Source organism: Anomaloglossus baeobatrachus, chromosome 8, assembly GCF_048569485.1.
Source record: "Anomaloglossus baeobatrachus isolate aAnoBae1 chromosome 8, aAnoBae1.hap1, whole genome shotgun sequence".
In the NCBI taxonomy this organism is placed as follows: domain Eukaryota; kingdom Metazoa; phylum Chordata; class Amphibia; order Anura; family Aromobatidae; genus Anomaloglossus; species Anomaloglossus baeobatrachus.
In genome coordinates, this window is record NC_134360.1 from 223,131,690 (window position 1) to 223,154,330 (window position 22,641).

The window sequence follows — 22,641 nt, forward strand, 5'->3', positions numbered from 1 at the left end:
AAGCAATCAAACCGTAGCTGTCCAAAAATGTAGTGATGTGTAGTAATGAGAAATGGGACAATTCCCAATAATGACAAATGACACAGGCAAAAAGTGTTGAACACGTTACTGAAATTTATTTAATACTTTTATTTAATATTTTGAATAAAAGCCTTTGCTGGTGATGAAGCCTCCAGACGCCTCCTGTATGGAGACACTAGTCACTTGCATTGCTCAGGTGGGATTTTGGCCATTCTTCCACACACTCCTCACATCCTGCAGGTCTCGGCTCCTTCTATGATCTGTGATCTTTAGTTCCTTCCATACATTTTCTATTGGATTCAGCTCCGGTGATCGGCTCGGCCATCCTAGCAGATTTATTTTCTCTCTCTGAAACCAGTTGTCTGTGTGTTTGGGATCATCGTGTTGCTGAAACGTCCACCTTCGTTTCATCTTCATCATCCTGGTAGATGGCAGTAGATTTTATCAGGAATGTCTCGGTACATTTGTCCATTCTTTCCTTTAGTTATATGACGTTTGCCAGTGTCATATGCTGAAAAACAGCAGCTGCACACCATGATGTTCCCAGCTCCACACTTCACTGGTGTTGGTGTGTTTGGGGTGATTTGCCTTTTGGCCTCCAAACCTGGTGTGTATTATGGCCTCTAAACAGTTCAGTTTTGGTCTCATCTGACCAGACTATATTCTCCCAGTATTTCATAGACTTCTATGTGCCCACGCTGTGGAAAATGCGCGGACTTTGCCGCGGATTTCTTGCGGAAAAGCCGCGGATTTTCCAGAAATCTGCAGCACAGCTACTCCCTAGCCATTTCTATGGCATTTGGGAAATGCTGTGCCCACGCTGCGGATTTTTCCGCAGCGGAAATCGTGCGGATTTTCGTGCGGAAAAATCTGCAGCATGTCAATTATTGTTGCGGATTTTCGTGCGAATTTTGCCCATTCAATTAAATTAAAAAAAATCTCAAAATCCGCAACAAAATCTGTGTCAAATCCGCGTCAAATCCGCATCAAATCCGCACCTATAAAAAGGTGCGGATTCTGGGGGAAAGCTGCGGATTTTGATGCAGAAAAATCCTCAGATACAGAATCCCGTGGGCACATAGCCTAAATGTTGTTGAGCAAACTTTGAATGCTCTTGAACCTACTTTTTGTTCAGCAATGGAGTCTTACCTGATGAGTGTACATACAGGAGCATGCATACAGGTCATGGAGGGGGAATGCATTACCTATTGCTTTCTTTGAAACAATTGTAACTGCTGATTCCAGGTATTTCTGCAGCCTCCACAGGTGTCCTTGTCTCTTGGACAATTCTTTAGTCTCCTCTTGCTGGGAGCACCTGGTCATGGCCAATTTATGGTGAAATTATTTTTTTTCTACTTCCGGATTATGGCCCCAATAGTGCTCACTAGAATGTTCAGTAGATTAGAAAGTGTACTGTAATCAATGCCATCAGTATGTTTTGCAACAATAAGAATGTGAAGGTCTTGAGACAGCTCACTGGTTTTACCCATCATGAGATGTTTCTTGTGTGGAACCTTGGTAATAAGACACCTTTTTATCGGCCAGCAGTCGAACCAATACTTTTTCGCTGTGTCATTTGTTATATTTACACATCACTAAATTTATGGACATCTATGGTTTGATTTCTTTGTCCATGTGGACTGGATGGGCTGTTAACGACATCTGGTGAGGAATTCACATCAATAGCACCTTTACAAATATATTTTCTTAGAAAATTGGTGGTGTTCAATACTTATTTCACTATGTATGTATATATATATATATATATATATATATATATATATATATATACAGTCATATGAAAAAGTTTGGGCACCCCTATTAATGTTAACCTTTTTTCTTTATAACAATTTGGGTTTTTGCAGCAGCTACATGAGTTTCATATATCTAATAACTGATGGACTGAGTAATATTTCTGGATTGAAATGAGGTTTATTGTACTAACAGAAAATGTGCAATCCACATTTAAACAAAATTTGACCGGTGCAAAAGTATGGGCACCTCAACATAAAAGTGACATTAATATTTTGTAGATCCTCCTTTTTCAAAAATAACAGCCTCAAGTCGCTTCCTGTAGCTTTTAATGAGTTCCTGGAGCCTGGATGAAGGTATATTTGACCATTCCTGTTTACAAAACAATTCCAGTTCAGTTAAGTTTGATGGTCGCCGAGCATGGACAGCACACTGCAAATCATCCCACAGATGTTCAATGATATTCAGGTCTGGGGACTGGGATGGCCATTCCAGAATATTGTAATTGTTCCTCTGCATGAATGCCTGAGTAGATTTGGAGCGGTGTTTTGGATCATTGTCTTGCTGAAATATCCATCCCCTGAGTAACTTCAACTTCCTCACTGATTCTTGCACATTATTGTCAAGAATCTGCTGATACTGAGTTGAATCCTTGCGACCCTCAACTTTAACAAGATTCCCGATGCTGGCATTAGCCACACAGCCCCAAAGCATGATGGAACCTCCACCAAATTTTACTGTGGGTAGCAAGTGCTTTTCTTGGAATGCCGTGTTTTTTTGCCTCCATGCATAACGCCTTTTTGCATGACCAAACAACTCAATCTGTGTTTCATCAGTCCACAGGACCTTCTTCCAAAATGTAACTGGCTTGTCCAAATGTGCTTTTGCATACCTCAGGCGACTCTGTTTGTGGCGTGCTTGCAGAAACGGCTTCTTTCGCATCACTCTCCCATACAGCTTCTCCTTGTGCAACGTGCGCTGTATTGTTGACCAATGCACAGTGACACCATCTGCAGCAAGATGATGCTGCAGGTCTTTGGAGGTGGTCTGTGGATTGTCCTTGACTGTTCTCACCATTCTTCTTCTCTGCCTTTCTGATATTTTTCTTGGCCAGCCACTTCTGGGCTTAACAAGAACTGTACCTGTGTTCTTCCATTTCCTTACTATGTTCCTCACAGTGGAAACTGACAGTTTAAATCTCTGAGACAACTTTTTGTACCTTCCCCTGAACAACTATGTTGAATAATCTTTGTTTTCAGATCATTTGAGAGTTGTTTTGAGGAGCCCATGATCCCACTCTTCATAAGAGATTCAAATAGGAGAACAACTTGCAAGTGGCCACCTTAAATACCTTTTCTCATGATTGGATACACCTGCCTATGAAGTTCAAAGCTCAATGAGGTTACAAAACCAATTTAGTGCTTTAGTAAGTCAGAAAAAAGTAGTTAGGAGTGTTCAAATCAAGAAATTGATAAGGGTGCCCTTATATGGAACTAGCTGTACTACCCGGCTTCGCCCAGGTTAATAACTGCTGTTTACAAAATAGAATGTATTAACAAAAATGTATTCTGCACACAAAAACCACAAAACAAATAGATATAAATGTAATTATAATGTGTGTCTCCCCCTCTGTATATATCTCTCTGTCTCTCTCTATCTCTTTGTCTGTGTGTCTCTCTCCCTGTCTGTCTCTGTCTCTTTCTCTGTCTGTCTCAATCTCTTTCCCTGTCTATCTCTTTTCCTGTCTGTCTATCTATCTCTGTCACTTTCCCTGTCTGTCTCTTTCCCTGTCTGTCTCGTTCCCTTTCTTTCCCTCTCTTTCCCTTTCTGTCTCTTTACCTTTTTCCCTCTGTCTCTTTCCCTGTGTCTGTCTCTTTGTCTGTCTCTTTACCTGTCTTTGTCTGTCTCTTACCCTGTCTGTCTCTTTCCTTTTCTTTCCCTGTCTGTCTGTTTCCCTGTGTCTGTCTCTGTCTCTTTGTGTCTGTCTCTTTCCCTGTCAGTCTGTCTCTTTGCCTGTCTCTTTGTGTCTGTCTCTTACCCTGTCTATGTCTGTTTCTTACCCTGTCTGTTTCTGTCTCTTTCCCTGTCTGTGTCTGTCTCTTTCCCTGGCTGCATTGTGACACGCCAACATTCCATATAAGGGCGTGGCTGCGCATTCTTCTGAAGTTCTGGCTGCACTGTGGCTCCCAGCTCCATTTGCTTTAATGGAGGCAGGTTTTTTGGCGAATAACTGTAAAGCGCAGGGTTAAAATTTCCCCTCAAAACATAGCCTATAAAGCTGTCGGGGTCCAGACGTGTGAGTGTGCAAAATTTTGTGGCTGTAGCTGCGACGGTGCAGATGCCAATCCCGGACATACACACACATACACACATACACACACACACACATTCAGCTTTATATATTAGATGTTGGCGTGTCACAATGTAGCCAGGGAAAGAGACAGACACAGACAGGGAAAGAGGCAGACACAGACAGGGTAAGAAACAGACATAGACAGGGTAAGAGACAGACACAAAAAGACAGACACAGACAAAGAGACAGACTGACAGGGAAAGAGACAGACACAAAGAGACAGACACAGACAAAGAGACAGACTGACAGGGAAAGAGACAGACAGGGAAAGAGAGGGAAAGAGAGAGACAGGTTAAGAGACAGACACAGACAGACAAAGAGACAGAGACAGACACAGGGAAACAGACAGGGAAAGAGACAGACAGGGTAAGAGATAGACAAAGACAGGTAAAGAGACAGACAAAGAGACAGACACAGGGAAAGAGACAGACAGGGAAAGAGAGGGAAAGAAACAGACAGGAAAAGAGAGGGAAAAAGACAGACAGGGAAAGAGAGGGAAAGAGAGGGAAAGAGACAGATAGGTAAAGAGACAGACAGGGAAAGAGACAGGGGAAAGTGACAGAGATAGATAGACAGGGAAAGAGATTGAGAGAGACGGAGAAAGAGACAGAGACAGTCAGAGACAGACAGTGAAAGAGACAGACAGACAAAGAGAGAGAGAGACAGAGAGAGAGAGACAGAGGGGGAGACAGACAGAGAATGGGAGAGAAACAGAGAGGCAGTTACTATCCTTGGCGTTAATACATTCTATTTATACATTCTATCCCGGGAATGTTAATACATTCTATTTATACATTCTATCCCGGGAATGTTAATACATTCTATTTATACATTCTATCCCGGGAATGTTAATACATTCTATTTATACATTCTATCCCGGGCGTTAATACATTCTATTTATACATTCTATCCCGGGAATGTTTATACATTCTATTTTGTTAACAACAGTTATTAACCCGGGCGAAGCCGGGTAGTACAGCTAGTAAATATATATAAAACAAGAAAATATTACTTATTAATCTGTTAGCATGTTATGTCTAGGCGTGCCACACTTTACAGGATGGCCAGCGTTCTGGTCCCCCTGGACATTGATCGCGGCCTGTTAGAAGCAGCATGATGGACGCTTTGTGGAGTGTGAGTGTACCATCAGCCCCTCCACTGAGCGTTCACCACACTGTTTCTAACAGTCCGCAATCAATGTCCAGGGGGACTAAAATGTTACCTATCTTGTAAAATGTGGTACTCCTGAAGAGAAATGAGCAAATCTTTTGACGTTTCAATTCAACAGTTTTCCTGAATCCATTGAAAAAATGGGCAAATACTGAAAACCGACCGTTTGCACTGAAAATATGAGTCTCACATTGTGATGTCTCCTATATCTGTAAACCAAACACCTTCAACACAACCTTAGTAATGTCAGTGACCTCAACATACAGTATATGGCTATGCATAACCGGATAATATCTCTTTTTATACTGCTGTGCTGTCACACTATGTGTAATACTTATTCAGTGTTTTATAGCTTTCTCTGTCTGTAATGTCCTCTCACTATTCAGACTCACATAAAATATGGCTGCTGCCTTCCTTGCCATGGCTTTTATACAGGCTACAATAGTCACTTCTGATTGCACTATACCATGTGATGTGAAGAGAATTTTACACAAAGTTGACAATACTCGTTAAGGAGGCCGGAGGCTGCTGATTTTAGTGGGATCACTTGCACATTAATGTGTATGGTGTTCTCCCAACTCTCTCAACATCTAGGGAGAGAAGAAGCAGCCATTTTGAATTACAACATCCAATCCTTTTATAGCCAAGAGTAAAAGCCACCATCAGATGTATGACTACAACTTACTCAACTTTTAAGATTGAAAACACATGGACGATCTGCATATAAAGTTAAAAACAAAGATTTCCCTCCACTCTCTGTACAGACCCATCTGCGTTTTTTCCCTCCGCTCTCTATAAAGACACATCTGCAAGTTTTTGCTTCCGCTCTCTATAAAGACACATCTGCAGGTTTTTCCCTCCGCTCTCTGCACAGACACATCTGCTGGTTTTTCCCTGCGCTCTCTATAAAGATATATTTGCATGTCTTTCCCTTTGTTCTCTATACAGACACATCTGCAGTTTTTCCCTGCATTCTCTATACAGACACATCTGTTAATTAGAGACACACATGTGGATGTATTATAATGCACACCTGAAACACACGGCTTCTTTGTGTAGCATCATGGGAAAGTCAAAAGCTGTTGAGGCTCAGTTCAGGAGACAGAGGCCGGTCTAGAAATCTCCATCCATACACGGACTATGAAATTTTGCTGTATGGTGTATGGGGCGGTCATGGATAAGGGTCGGGGGCCCTGAGTGGTAAAACCTGGCACCATATTAAGAGGTGATTTTAAACTTTGCTACGAGAAAGGCTATTTTTTACGTTCATCACTCTTAGTCCCAAATGCAGTTTTCCTTGATAATTTTAATTATTTCTGTGTATATATATATATATATATATATATATATATAAAACAAAAATAATTAAATAATAATAAAAATATCTAATAAATAAATATATATATATATATATATATATATATATATATTTTTATTTTATTTGTTTTGCATTAATTTCCCTAATTATGTATTTTGTCTGTCCCGCGCTTTGCATCAGTCCAACGCCTTGAATTAATATTGGCTTTCTATCGTACAGTTACCGAGAGCCGTCTGTTTTCCGCGCCCCGGCACAGCGCTTTTTAATTTATTGTTCCGTTGTTTTAATCATTGTTCCTTTAGATTCCACAACACCATAATATGAATATTATAATTCGTCTATGACTGTAGAGAAATGTATATTACAGTCGCAGAAGTCATAAAATTCTGTTTTATGTCAAGAATGAATTTACAGATATTCCCCTTCCGCACAAGTTCGGAGAAATTTGCGGGCATATGGTGACAGCGCGAGTGACATATGGTCATTGTTATTTAGTTTTATTGCATTAAAATAATATAATTTAAAAGTTATTGGTGCATATGAGCGAAACATATGTGCCGCAATTAGTGACACTGCTCATTAAAGTACTTTTTATGTGCTTGTCGTGACTTTTTGTGTCTGCAGAGATCTTCACTTCCCGCAAGTTGTGTCTTGCCGCTATTGAAATTGATTAACATTTTAATCAGAAAGGGGATTAAAACAGATTTCTTCCTGGTGGAGGAAAGTGATGCTCAGCGTTAGTGTCGCAGTTGCTTGTTTATCTTGTGCCTGACAGGTGTCCTTACTATCATCAACTAAGTCAGAGGTGAAGCCGTGGTGGACCTCATATGGAAAAGGGAATGTTATCACGCCAATATGCCGTTACCAAGTTAGTAAGATTAAGCGTTGGGTCGTAAACTGGACCTTTGCCTCCAGCTGTAGGAAAATGTAACTCTGGGAAAGTATTTCCACTTTTTAGCTATATTTTGTCTTGAAGCCACCTTCATCACTAGGACAATGGCAACCATTACAGTTATGACAACCAATTCCACCATCACAACCAAGAAAACCAAGGGTTACATTCACATTCCTGGCCACCATAACAGACAGGAAGACCCAAGCCACCATGGCAACCAGGGCAGCCATCACAATCAAGAAAACCAAGGATACATTCACATTCCTGGCCACCATAACAGTCAGGAAGACCCAAGCCACCATGGCAACCAGGTTAGCTATCACAACCAAGAAAACCAAGAGTATATTCTCATTTTTGACCATCATAACAGTCAGGAAAACCCAAGCCACCATGGTAACCAGGTCAGTCATCACAACCAAGAAAACCAAGGATACATTCACATTCCAGGCCACCATAACAGTCAGGAAGACCCAAGCCACTATGGCAATCAGGGCAGTCATCACAACCAAGAAAGCCAAGGCTACATTCACATTCTTGGCCACCATAACAGTCCGGATGACCCAAGCCACCATGGCAACCAGGGCAGCCATCACAAAAAAAGGCTACATTCACATTTTTGGTAACCATAACAGTCAGGAAGATTCAAGTCACCATTGCAACCAGGACAGCCTTCACAACCAAGAAAACCAGGGCTACATTCACATTGTTGGCCACCATAACAGTCAGGAAGACCCAAGTCATCATCCCAACTAGTACAACAATGGCCATCATGACAGCCCGGAGAACCACCACAGCTATCAGAACTAGGACAATCAGTGCTGTCATCACAACTAGGACAACTAAGGCTGATATCTCAACAATGACAACGTCTGCCACCATGACATTCACAACACCCAGTGCTGCCATGAGACCAAGAAAACCAAGGTTACTATAACATCTCTGGCCACCATAACAATCAAGAATACCAACCAGAGCAGCCATCACAACTAGGACAATGATAGCCAACATGACAGCCAGTATAAATACAGCAGCCATCAGGCTTTCCATAAACCACGAAGGCCGCCATTAGAATCAGGAAAACCAGGACTGCCAGTACAATTAAGATGAACAGGACCACTATCACAACCTGGACAACCAGGGTCACCAGGAATAGAAAAGCCACAACGACAAATAGGACAACCAGGGCCATTATCACAACTAGGATGACTAAAACCTCCACCACGAACAAGGTGACCAGAGAAAACCATGTTTGACATGACAAGATCTACAAGGGTCACCATCACATTCAGGACAATTAGAGTGACTAGCACAATCATGATGACCATAGCCATCATAGCCATGATTACAACCAGGGCAGCCATCATAACTAGAACAATGATGTCCAACATGACAGCCAGTACAACCACAGTAGCCATCAGATCTAAGATGACCAGAGCCACCAGAGTCTCCGTAAACCACAAAGGCCGTCATAAGAATCAGGAAAACCTGGACTGCCAGTACAATGAAGATGACAGGACTACTTTAGTCGCACTGCTGGTCACACCCTGTGTCTCTATTCACACCTGAAGTTCTCGCTGTCTTTTGTCTCCTCTCTATTTCTTTGTCATAAAGCACCCACTATATGCTAGATGGACCTAGGTCTTTTTTCAACCTATGTAACTATGTATGCAACTTTCACATTTGACCAACTACGCGTTTGTCGCTTTCGCTCTTCAGGTCTTCCTTGACTCTTCCAGAATGAACCGTCATTTTTACTTTCGCTTGACTCCTCCCAGGGTGGGCTCGTCTCAACACTTAACTGTCTCTGACCCTGCAGTCTGTTGCTGGGCAGAACTTCTTTACTAAATATCTCACATTAACTTTACATAATCACAGCTATTCATTATATCATACACCTTACTATACAAAACAATACAATTCACATAGCACAATATTTACAAAAGATGCAACACATTGTTCACATTATAATACATGGCACGATTGGTGTCTTCAGGGGTAGGAACGTGATAGCCATTATCCACCACTCTTACAGATTGGCTCATTGATAATATTTGCTCATTGGCTCTTATAGAGCATGGAGTTTAGTTTGAGTACACACGGAAAAACAGTAAAATCAGAGGAAACTGAGTAGGAGGAGTAAAAAAGAGGAGCAGCTCTGCCTTGCTTTAAAGCTTGGGTGACCGTGTGACAAAATGCTAAATCCAAAGCTCCTCTATATCGCCACTGCAACTTACAAATAAAGGAAAAATTGAGATATCTAGCATACAAAAATGGCCATTTCTATGTCTGCCCAGTAGCCACGTCAAGGCATATCTCTTTTACTGAGAACCTACACTGAACTGAAGCCTCTCTCTTGTATGCTAAATATCTCAATTTTCCTACATTTCATTCAGCAGTATTGCATATCTATATTCTTACATTCATGGTTTGCATGCTTTAGCATTTCAAAGTGCACTTTTTGTTTTGTTAATATATGTCATGTTCAGTTTTGCACCTGTTCAGACTCCATTTTGGTTGTGCCATCAGGTTTTTTTTTTGTCTAGATTATGGAGTCATGCCCTCTGACCGTGTACTCCTCCCCCATTAGCCACAGGTGATTTTATTCTCCAGTAGCAGGCTTCTACATACCCATACACATGGAAGCTTGTAACTCAGAGAGAGGCTTTAGCTCAGTGTAGGTTCCCAGTAAATGAGATATGCCTTGACGTGGCTACTGGGCAGATATAGAAATGGCCATTTTTGTATGCTAAATATATCAATTTTTCCTAGGTTTCCTTAAGTAGTAATGCATATCTATATTCTTACATTCATTGTTTACATGCAACTTACAGATGTAGCAAAGGTTGTCATTACTCTTAATACACCATCTTGATAATGGCTACTTTTTGCAAATGTTAAGAAGCATAACTATAGGAAGAAAATGCGTGCATTGTGGAAAGGGCCTGATTTTATCATGATTGAATGGAGAAAATGCCAACATTAAGGAGCTTCTTTGCCAACCTTAGTAGTTGACTAACAAATCATTCCACATTTACATCATCTACTACCTGACTATTCTAATGCAGTCGCTGTGTTTGTTGTTTTCATTCGGATCTGTATATCAGGACATACCAGCACTTATAGTGCAGGCAGAATACTAATGAATAGGAACATGACTAAAGAAAATGAGTGGATGAGAAGCATAGCAAGTGTAAAGGCCGCTTTACACGCAACGACATCGCTAACGAGATGTCGTTGGGGGGTCACAAAATTCGTGACGCACATCCGGCCTCGTTAGCGACGTCGTTGCGTGTGACACGTACGAGCGACCGGTAACGATGAAAAATACTTACCAAATCGTTGATTGTTGACACGACGTCCATTTCCTAAATGTCGTTGCTGCTTTTGGACGCAGGTTGTTCGTCGCTCCTGAGGCAGCACACATCGCTACGTGTGACACCCCGGGAACGACGAACAACAACGTATCTGCGTCCTCCGGCAACGAGGTGGGCGTGTCTTTCATGCGGCTGCTCTCCGCCCCTCCGCTTCTATTGGACGCCTGCCGTGTGACGTCGCTGTGACACCGCACAAACCGCCCCCCCCCTAGAAAAGAGGCTGCTCGCCGGCCACAGTGACGTCGCTTGGAAGGTAAGAGGTAAGTCCGTGTGATGGGTATTAGCGATATTGTGCACCACGGGCAGCGATTTGCCCGTGACGCACAAACGATGGGGGCGGGTGCTTTCACGAGTGACATCGCTAACAATGTCGCTGCATGTAAAGCGCCATTATGGCATAATATTTGAAAGGTAATATGTAGTGCCCCACGAGGCAGGTGTTTTAACCTACTTGTTGCTGGGCCAGAGGTGCAGATCCTCTGCAATGTCACGGGGTGGCCTGGCTCGGTTCCGGTACCCGGAGGCGTACAGGAGGGGAGGAAAGGTGGTGGACAGGAGGCAGGAATGGAGGATGGGGGTGGTAGTGACGGTTAGGAAAGTCAGTTAGATGATCGTGATGCCACCTGTGGTACGCGGCCAGGGATGGGGGCCGCCGCTGCAGGGTCTCTCTCACCAGGGCAGATGTTGGGTGCAACCGGGATGGTGTCGTTCCCCACAGGCAGAGCGGGATTACCCTAGGGAGGATGATGGAGCAATGACAGGGGTTGTGGTAGTCCTTGTTGCCTCTGAAGCGCTGGGCGTTGGCATCGGTAAAGGAGAGGCAGGGACAGGGGCTGTGTTTCCAGGTCTTTTTTACTCACAAGTCCTTCAGGGGCTGCCCCAGAGTACCGATCTCTGCCACGATGGGCTCCAGCTGATCCCGAATCCGTGGGTGGTTACCGCCGGTGCCCATGAAAGTCTTTTAGTGAAGTGTTCCTCGGTTGCTATCCGAAACCTGGGCTGACCCTCCTGCTCCAAGCCACGGGCCCACGAAGAGAGAGAAACACTAACTCCAGTTGTGAGTGCTAGGTGTTATCCCAAGCTGTGCCCAGGAAGGTTCTGCTCTAAGGGGTACTTTGCACGTTGTGACATCGCTATTGCGATATCGTCGGGGTCAAATCGAAAGTGACGCACATCCGGTGTCGGTAACAACATCGCAACGTGTAAAGCTTAGATGCACCGATAAACGATCGCAAAAGTGTCGTAAATTGGTGATCTGTATAGTGTCGGACATTTTCATAATGTCGCACCAATAGGACATATGATGTTGTTCCTCGTTCCTGCGGCAGCACACATCGCTGTGTATGAAGCCGCAGGAGCGAGGAACATCTCCTTACCTGCCTCCACCGGCTATGCAAAGGAAGGAGGTGGGTGGGATGTTTACGTCCCGCTCATCTCTGCTTATCCGCTTCTATTGGCCGCCTGCCGTGTGACGTCGCTGTGACGCCACACGACCCGCCCCCTTAGGAAGGAGGCGGGTCGCCGGCAGAGCGACGTTGCAGGGCAGGTAAGTGCGTGTGAAGCTGCCGTAGCGATAATGTTCGCTACAGCAGCTATCACAAGATATCGCATGTGGGACGGGGGCGGGTACTATCGCGCTCGGCATCGCTAGCATCGGCGTGCAAAGTACCCCTAAGTGTGATGGTTGTGCCTACTTCTACCCCATGTGGTGCCCGCCCCCGGTGGTTGTCCTAGCGACTGTGGAAGTCCCATGCTTTGTGATGGCTTGCTCCCCTGTCTATCCTAGTCCAACTCCCTGTGGGAAAGCACCTTACTGTTGTTTGTGTGTGTTTTGTGAAGGCACCGGCAGTTAACCCCCTCCTGACCCGGGATAGATATTACCCCAGAAAAGTGGTGCCTGAAGCCCAGGGGTGCCACACATAAGTTTCCAGTAATCTTGATCCAGCCCTGAAAGAACAAAAATGCTTCATTTCTAACCTTAAAATTTATCTCAAAAGTAAAATATATATATTTTGAAAATCCTTAATTTCTTTTTCAGATGATAACGAATGTCAGAATGCCACCTACATCTGCGGAGATCACGCCAACTGCACCAACACGGAGGGCAGCTACTTCTGCATGTGTGCGCCGGGCTTCTCCTCCAGCAGCGGCGCCCAGAGATTTATGACCAATGATGGAACGTTCTGCCGGGGTAAGCGGCCATCTATATTTCATAAGGCTCCTGCACATTTGTCCTTTCTGATCCATATTTCAGCTGATCAATTATTAATCTTAATTAATACGTTTATTAATATTATCCAATCCAATTTTATGGTCCGAGTCTGGGAACAAATGAGCAGAGAGGGAGCGATGTATCACTCCGTACAAGACTTGTATCCCGCCGCTCCGGATACATTGGTATTCCGAGCGGCTTCTTTATGGCTCTTTCATAAATCGGCTGCTTTTTTGCATCAATGTTGCAGCAGGTTTACACATGAAAGGCGTTAGAAAGTGACACCATTGTATACTGCGAGCGCTTTTAATATTTTACAATTGAGGCCTTTGAAGTGAGAATTTCCAGCACATCTGGAGGACAGATGGTATTCTTATTACATGATATGTTATATTTTGCTAATGCATTAAGATCTGCTCCTCCGAGTGTTGGCACGGCAATTCAATATTAACAGTTTTCACATCAAGAGAAAAAGTCCAAACTTCATATTTTATAAAACCAAGAACTTCATAAATAATTGACTGGTAATAGAAGCTTTCTGCATCCCAAATCCCCCGCAGTCGGATCATTGTTATCTGATTGATACTTTTTATTTTATTTTTTTCTTGCGGTTATGATGAAACTAAACATTGAATAGGAATTTTTGTTAGAAGTAACCAAGGCCAACAATGCAGCAGAGCCGAGAGTGTCCGCCGCCTCCGCTCATCATTAATGACATATAGGGGTCCTGACAGGTACCCGGGTCCAAACCCGCCACCATGTATCTACCGCTATGTGAATCCCCTTCAGGACGAATTACTGAATATTGCACAAAAAAAACCCCAATTTAATAACTTTGATGGAGATATGCTAATTAGTGGGTGACCAGCTGTTTTCCACAAAGGAAATCTTATCATGGGTGTGAGTAACATGACTGGCAATAGCGGCATCACCGCAGGGCCGTGGTAGCTCTCTACCATGGTGTTTTTTGGCACGGGGAGACTTGTTTGGTTTTCTTTAAGTGCTCTGGGTGTTATACAGCCTCCTTATTCGGCTTTATTGATCGCTCTATGACTTATTTTCTTGCCTGGAGTCACACAGACAGCGAGATGCTGATGCTGGTGCTGGTGTGAGCAAAATCCACTCCTTCTAAGCCCTTGGAACTCCGAATTAATGAGATTTGTTTTACAAGTGCTTGGAGAAATCAATACAGCACATCCTAGCATGGTGTACGGTCAGTTTCTGTTTTATTACATCATGTGACCAGTTTATATAGTATCCCAAACAAAGAAATTACCATACACCAATAAGAGCCACAGGGGTGTGTAGAAATGTGAAACTCCCCCGCCCATCAGTGTTAGCTGAGCTTTATGATATCATTTACTTATAAGACAAGATGGTTTCTATAGAATACAAAATGGCTTGTATTCTCTCACAATGGTGTAGGAAAATGGACCTGCAACCCCCCTGAAGGTGCCATTGTTGATATAAGAGTGTATTTATATGTGTAGCAGTGTTAATATGTTGATATCCGCTGTGTCTATGGGTGCAGTGCTACCAGCAACCACTAGATGTCATAGTCCTGGGTTCCCTAGCTTGAAAGGGTGACTTAGGCTTCAGGTATATCGACAGGGCTGAAGGAATTAACTAAAGAAGCTGCCCACAGTGAAGGGGATATAGTGTTAAGTATTTCCAGATTTGAGAGAGAGTAGAGCATAGGGACAGAGAGTAGAGTGTAGGGACAGAGAGTAGTGTAGGGACAGAGAGTAGTGTAGGGACAGAGAGTAGTGTAGGGCCAGAGAGTAGAATGTAGGGCCAGAGAGTAGTGTAGGGACAGAGAGTAGTGTAGGGCCAGAGAGTAGAATGTAGGGCCAGAGAGTAGTGTAGGGACAGAGAGTAAAGTGTAGGGACAAAGAGTAGAGTGTAGGGCCAGAGAGTAGAGTGTAGGGACAGAGGGTAGAGTGTAGGGCCAGAGGGTAGAGTGTAGGGCCAGAGTGTAGAGTGTAGGGACAGAGAGTAGAGTGTAGGGCCAGAGGGTAGAGTGTAGGGCCAGAGAGTAGAGTGTAGGGCCAGAGTGTAAAGTGTAGGGCCAGAGAGTAGAGTGTAGGGCCAGAGAGTAGAGTGTAGGGCCAGAGAGTAGAGTGTAGGGCCAGAGAGTAGAGTGTAGGGCCAGAGTGTAAAGTGTAGGGCCAGAGAGTAGAGTGTAGGGCCAGAGAGTAGAGTGTAGGGCCAGAGAGTAGAGTGTAGGGCCAGAGAGTAGAGTGTAGGGCCAGAGGGTAGAGTGTAGGGCCAGAGTGTAGAGTGTAGGCCCAAAGAGTAGAGTGTAGGGCCAGAGAGTAAAGTGTAGGGCCAGAGAGTAGAGTGTAGGGCCAGAGAGTAGAGTGTAGGGCCAGAGGGTAGAGTGTAGGGCCAGAGGGTAGAGTGTAGGGCCAGAGTGTAGAGTGTAGGGATAGAGAGTAGAGTGTAAGGCCAGAAAGTAGAGTGTAGGGACAGAGAGTAGAATGTAGGGCCAGAGTGTAGAGTGTAGGGCCAGAGAGTAGAATGTAGGGCCAGAGGGTAGAGTGTAGGGCCAGAGTGTAGAGTGTAGGGACAGAGAGTAGAGTGTAGGGACAGAGAGTAGAGACTGCTTGGTCCTGCATTCATCTCATTGAGGGTTGTGCCTGGTTACTCCATTCTGCTTTGTCCTGCATTCATCTCATTGAGACACCCAATAGTTCACGCTCCTCGTGAGGCGCAGGAATGAGTTTGCCGGCAGGGCTGAAATGTTCCACTATAAAGAGTGATACTTACAGAGGAGAAAACAACGTGACGGGCTGGATTACTGGAGAACTCTGCCAACCGGATCCCAACACTGACACTCCGTAGATTCCCCCTCTCCATGCCCGGTGTGAATGGGCGGCCATTCTTCTTTGCTCCGCACATAAATATCTTCATTAACTTCTCGGGCCGTCTGCTTTCTTATGAGCTCAAAGTGACTTCAATACCTGATTGTGGACGGCACTTCATCCTCGCAAAGCAAAATCAATACTGTATCGACGCGTGGAGGGAACAGTACGTCGCATTCTTTACGTCGTCATTCAATTCTCCAAAAGACCATGCAAAGAGTGGAATTATCTAACACACTCAGCTCTGAACCAATGCAGCGGAGCAGAGACTACACATTTCATTTCAAGCGGTCTTGTCACTTTCCATAAATATACAGTATACAGTATATCACAAAAGTGAGTGCACCCCTCAGATTTTTGTAAATATTATATCTATTCCTGGGAAAGCACTGCATATCTGGCCCTGTGATACAATGTGCAGTGTCAGTGCGCAGCTTGTATAACAGGGTAAATAACAACACAGCCATTAATGTCTAAACCACTGTGTTGTCACCAAATGGGTGTGGTCTCCATCTATTTTCTGTGGTAGTTTTATTGAAGGCCGCACCCACTTGGCTAACAAGATTATATTTATAAAGTAGGAAAAAAGGGTCATATCTCAAGAACAGAAAGGAGCAAAAGCAAAAGGAAAATATCACCAAATTCAGGGTAACGGCAGCGTTTACACCAGGTAAAAATATACACATTTATGGCAAGTGATGCCACAGTGAAGGGGATATAGTGTTAAGTATTTCCAGATTTGAGAGAGAGTAGAGCATAGGGACAGAGAGTAGAGTGTAGGGACAGAGAGTAGTGTAGGGACAGAGAGTAGTGTAGGGACAGAGAGTAGTGTAGGGCCAGAGAGTAGAATGTAGGGCCAGAGAGTAGTGTAGGGACAGAGAGTAGTGTAGGGCCAGAGAGTAGAATGTAGGGCCAGAGAGTAGTGTAGGGACAGAGAGTAAAGTGTAGGGACAAAGAGTAGAGTGTAGGGCCAGAGAGTAGAGTGTAGGGACAGAGGGTAGAGTGTAGGGCCAGAGGGTAGAGTGTAGGGCCAGAGTGTAGAGTGTAGGGACAGAGAGTAGAGTGTAGGGCCAGAGGGTAGAGTGTAGGGCCAGAGAGTAGAGTGTAGGGCCAGAGTGTAAAGTGTAGGGCCAGAGAGTAGAGTGTAGGGCCAGAGAGTAGAGTGTAGGGCCAGAGAGTAGAGTGTAGGGCCAGAGAGTAGAGTGTAGGGCCAGAGTGTAAAGTGTAGGGCCAGAGAGTAGAGTGTAGGGCCAGAGAGTAGAGTGTAGGGCCAGAGAGTAGAGTGTAGGGCCAGAGAGTAGAGTGTAGGGCCAGAGTGTAGAGTGTAGGGCCAGAGGGTAGAGTGTAGGGCCAGAGTGTAGAGTGTAGGGCCAAAGAGTAGAGTGTAGGGCCAGAGAGTAAAGTGTAGGGCCAGAGAGTAGAGTGTAGGGCCAGAGAGTAGAGTGTAGGGCCAGAGGGTAGAGTGTAGGGCCAGAGGGTAGAGTGTAGGGCCAGAGTGTAGAGTGTAGGGATAGAGAGTAGAGTGTAAGGCCAGAAAGTAGAGTGTAGGGACAGAGAGTAGAATGTAGGGCCAGAGTGTAGAGTGTAGGGCCAGAGTGTAGAGTGTAGGGCCAGAGTGTAGAGTGTAGGGCCAGAGAGTAGAGTGTAGGGCCAGAGAGTAGAGTGTAGGGCCAGAGAGTAGAGTGTAGCGCCAGACAGTAGAGTGTAGCGCCAGACAGTAGAGTGTAGGGCCAGACAGTAGAGTGTAGGGCCAGACAGTAGAGTGTAGCGCCAGACAGTAGAGTGTAGGGACAGACAGTAGAGTGTAGGGCCAGACAGTAGAGTGTAGGGCCAGAGGGTAGAGTGTAGGGCCAGAGAGTAGAGTGTAGGGCCAGAGAGTAGAGTGTAGGGCCAGAGAGTAGAGTGTAGGGCCAGAGAGTAGAATGTAGGGCCAGAGAGTAGAGTGTAGGGCCAGAGAGTAGAGTGTAGGGCCAGAAAGTAGAGTGTAGTGACAGAGAGTAGAATGTAGGGCCAGAGAGTAGAGTGTAGCGCCAGACAGTAGAGTGTAGCGCCAGACAGTAGAGTGTAGGGCTAGACAGTAGAGTGTAGGGCCAGAGGGTAGAGTGTAGGGCCAGAGAGTAGAGTGTAGGGCCAGAGAGTAGAGTGTAGGGCCAGAGAGTAGAGTGTAGGGCCAGAGAGTAGAGTGTAGGGCCAGAGAGTAGAGTGTAGGGCCAGAAAGTAGAGTGTAGGGCCAGAGAGTAGAATGTAGGGCCAGAGGGTAGAGTGTAGGGCCAGAGTGTAGAGTGTAGGGACAGAGAGTAGAGTGTAGGGACAGAGAGTAGAGACTGCTTAGTCCTGCATTCATCTCATTGAGGGTTGTGCCTGGTTACTCCATTCTGCTTTGTCCTGCATTCATCTCATTGAGACACCCAATAGTTCACGCTCCTCGTGAGGCGCAGGAATGAGTTTGCCGGCAGGGCTGAAATGTTCCACTATAAAGAGTGATACTTACAGAGGAGAAAACAACGTGACGGGCTGGATTACTGGAGAACTCTGCCAACCGGATCCCAACACTGACACTCCGTAGATTCCCCCTCTCCATGCCCGGTGTGAATGGGCGGCCATTCTTCTTTGCTCCGCACATAAATATCTTCATTAACTTCTCGGGCCGTCTGCTTTCTTATGAGCTCAAAGTGACTTCAATACCTGATTGTGGACGGCACTTCATCCTCGCAAAGCAAAATCAATACTGTATCGACGCGTGGAGGGAACAGTACGTCGCATTCTTTACGTCGTCATTCAATTCTCCAAAAGACCATGCAAAGAGTGGAATTATCTAACACACTCAGCTCTGAACCAATGCAGCGGAGCAGAGACTACACATTTCATTTCAAGCGGTCTTGTCACTTTCCATAAATATACAGTATACAGTATATCACAAAAGTGAGTGCACCCCTCAGATTTTTGTAAATATTATATCTATTCCTGGGAAAGCACTGCATATCTGGCCCTGTGATACAATGTGCAGTGTCAGTGCGCAGCTTGTATAACAGGGTAAATAACAACACAGCCATTAATGTCTAAACCACTGTGTTGTCACCAAATGGGTGTGGTCTCCATCTATTTTCTGTGGTAGTTTTATTGAAGGCCGCACCCACTTGGCTAACAAGATTATATTTATAAAGTAGGAAAAAAGGGTCATATCTCAAGAACAGAAAGGAGCAAAAGCAAAAGGAAAATATCACCAAATTCAGGGTAACGGCAGCGTTTACACCAGGTAAAAATATACACATTTATGGCAAGTGATGGGTCATTTTTAAGCAAAGTTCAATAACAAGTTCAGCATTCTGCTTCCTAAATACTGGGATATTTTCATTGTCGCCCCATAATAACATTCCTACTATAGGAACAGAGGAGAAAAAAGTGCCGCGTGCGACTGAGCCCCAACTCCGTGCACGGAAACCTCTGAAATGATCCAGACTGTTATTTCTGTTCTCGGCTTTTAATGCGGCGGAGCTGGAAAATATGAATAAATAGTTTGTGTTAATGGCCGTTTTGAGTGCACAGCTCCCGTCATTGTGATTCCTAATGACTCACTGTATGGAGACTTCCTGTCAGAGGAAGCCCCCGAATTATTGACATTCCTCCGCTAAGACCGAAAAATATTCCAGGTTTAATTTAACTTTGAGTCTTTCCAGTAAGAATTAATGAAAGATAATTTTCCCTAAAAAATTGGAGCACCGGTCACTGTTGCTCAAGCACTCAGCCCTGTCAATCACTGACTGCAGCGGTTACGTGGTCCGATCAGGGGGAGATGTCACGTGACTCGGATGCCTAAAATATATATACATATATATATATATATATATATATATATATATATATATTGAAGTGTAAGAAATCCCGGTGCACCGCTTGCTCCACGTGTTGCCGTGATGCCGCGATTAATCTCCAATGTGCATGGATGAGATCCGGGTGAAGACTCGGTGAAAATATCACAGGACAATCCAAAAGAAGAAAGAGGGTCGCACTCCGTGAGGATCTCAGTGTTGATCCATCTTTATTTCACATTAACATGCAAGTACAAGTGGTAGGGGGGTGAGGCGTGCCATACAACGCCGGACATGGCACGCCTCACCCCCCCTACCGCTTGTACTTGCATGTTAATGTGAAATAAAGATGGAACAACACTGAGATCCTCACGGAGTGCGACCCTCTTTCTTCTTTTGCATATATATATATATATATATATATATATATATATATATATATATATATATATATATATACATATATATATATATATATATATATATATATACATAATATATACAAAAATATAAAAAAATATATATAAAAAAAATTATAATATATATGTTACATATAAAAATTATATATATAATATATATACAGTGTATATATATATATACACATATATATATATATATATATATATATAGATATATATATATATATATATATATATATATATATATATATATATCTATATATATATATATATATATATGTGTATATATATATATACACTGTATATATATTATATATATAATTTTTATATGTAACATATATATTATAATTTTTTTTATATATATTTTTTTATATTTTTGTATATATTATGTATATATATATATATATATATATATATATGTATATATATATATATATATATATATATATATATATATATATATATATATATATGCAAAAGAAGAAAGAGGGTCGCACTCCGTGAGGATCTCAGTGTTGTTCCATCTTTATTTCACATTAACATGCAAGTACAAGCGGTAGGGGGGGTGAGGTATATATATATACAGTGCCTACAAGTAGTATTCAACCCCCTGCAGATTTAGCAGGTTTGATAAGATGCAAATAAGTTAGAGCCTGCAAACTTCAAACAAGAGCAGGATTTATTAACAGATGCATAAATCTTACAAACCAACAAGTTATGTTGCGCAGTTAAATTTTAATAAATTTTCAACATAAAAGTGTGGGTCAATTATTATTCAACCCCTAGAGTTAATATTTTGTGGAATAACCCTTGTTTGCAATTACAGCTAATAATCGTCTTTTATAAGACCTGATCAGGCCGGCACAGGTCTCTGGAGTTATCTTGGCCCACTCCTCCATGCAGATCTTCTCCAAGTTATCTAGATTCTTTGGGTGTCTCATGTGGACTTTAATCTTGAGCTCCTTCCACAAGTTTTCAATTGGGTTAAGGTCAGGAGACTGACTAGGCCACTGCAACACCTTGATTTTTTCCCTCTTGAACCAGGCCTTGGTTTTCTTGGCTGTGTGCTTTGGGTCGTTGTCTTGTTGGAAGATGAAATGACGACCCATCTTAAGATCCTTGATGGAGGAGCGGAGGTTCTTGGCCAAAATCTCCAGGTAGGCCGTGCTATCCATCTTCCCATGGATGCGGACCAGATGGCCAGGCCCCTTGGCTGAAAAACAGCCCCACAGCATGATGCTGCCACCACCATGCTTGACTGTAGGGATGGTATTATTGGGGTCGTATGCAGTGCCATCCAGTCTCCAAACGTCACGTGTGTGGTTGGCACCAAAGATCTCGATCTTGGTCTCATCAGACCAGAGAACCTTGAACCAGTCTGTCTCAGAGTCCTCCAAGTGATCATGAGCAAACTGTAGACGAGCCTTGACATGACGCTTTGAAAGTAAAGGTACCTTACGGGCTCGTCTGGAACGGAGACCAATGCGGTGGAGTACGTTACTTATGGTATTGACTGAAACCAATGTCCCCACTGCCATGAGATCTTCCCGGAGCTCCTTCCTTGTTGTCCTTGGGGTAGCCTTGACTCTTCGGACAAGCCTCGCCTCGGCATGGGAGGAAACTTCCAAAGGCTGTCCAGGCCATGGAAGGCTAACAGTAGTTCCATAAGCCTTCCACTTCTGGATGATGCTCCCAACAGTGGAGACAGGTAGGCCCAACTCCTTGGAAAGGGTTTTGTACCCCTTGCCAGCCTTGTGACCCTCCACGATCTTGTCTCTGATGGCCTTGGAATGCTCCTTTGTCTTTCCCATGTTGACCATGTATGAGTGCTGTTCACAAGTTTGGGGAGGGTCTTAATTAGTCAGAAAAGGCTGGAAAAAGAGATAATTAATCCAAACATGTGAAGCTCATTGTTCTTTGTGCCTGAAATACTTCTTAATACTTTAGGGGAACCAAACAGAATTCTGGTGGTTTGAGGGATGAATAATAAATGACCCTCTGAATAAACTTTTCACAATTTAAAAAAAAAATAAAAAAAAGAAATAACATTCTTTTTTGCTGCAGTGCATTTCACACTTCCAGGCTGATCTACAGTCCAAATGTCACAATGCCAAGTTAATTCCGAATGTGTAAACCTGATAAATCTGCAGGGGGTTGAATACTACTTGTAGGCACTGTAAAGATTACGGTGATATAGGAAAGCACGATACACAGATACGAAAAATAGATTTAGCAAAGGCGAGGCCCAACTAACTAGATACAAAGAAAAGGAAAGGAAACTGATTGTGGTCAGTACAAAAATCCTGCAGAAAAATACCAATCTCCTGATAGAAAAATGGCCCTTGAGGTCAAACGACCTCACCCCCACTATATCAGGTACTCTTGTAAATAATGGGAGAAACAAAATACCGAAAAGAACACAAAAATAAAAAAGTGCAAATAATCAAGTTAGAC

At 43.6% G+C, this 22,641-nt stretch overlaps 1 protein-coding gene across 1 annotated transcript in view; it reads left to right on the plus strand.

Annotated features, from left to right (window-relative positions):
* The window catches only part of ADGRL4 (adhesion G protein-coupled receptor L4), a 290,259-nt gene that overhangs the window by 86,836 nt on the left and 180,782 nt on the right, over positions 1-22,641 (plus strand). Inside the window, exon 3 of the mRNA XM_075320254.1 lies at positions 12,922-13,074. Within this exon, the coding sequence (XP_075176369.1) occupies positions 12,922-13,074 (153 nt within the window). The remainder of the gene's footprint in view (positions 1-12,921; positions 13,075-22,641) is intronic.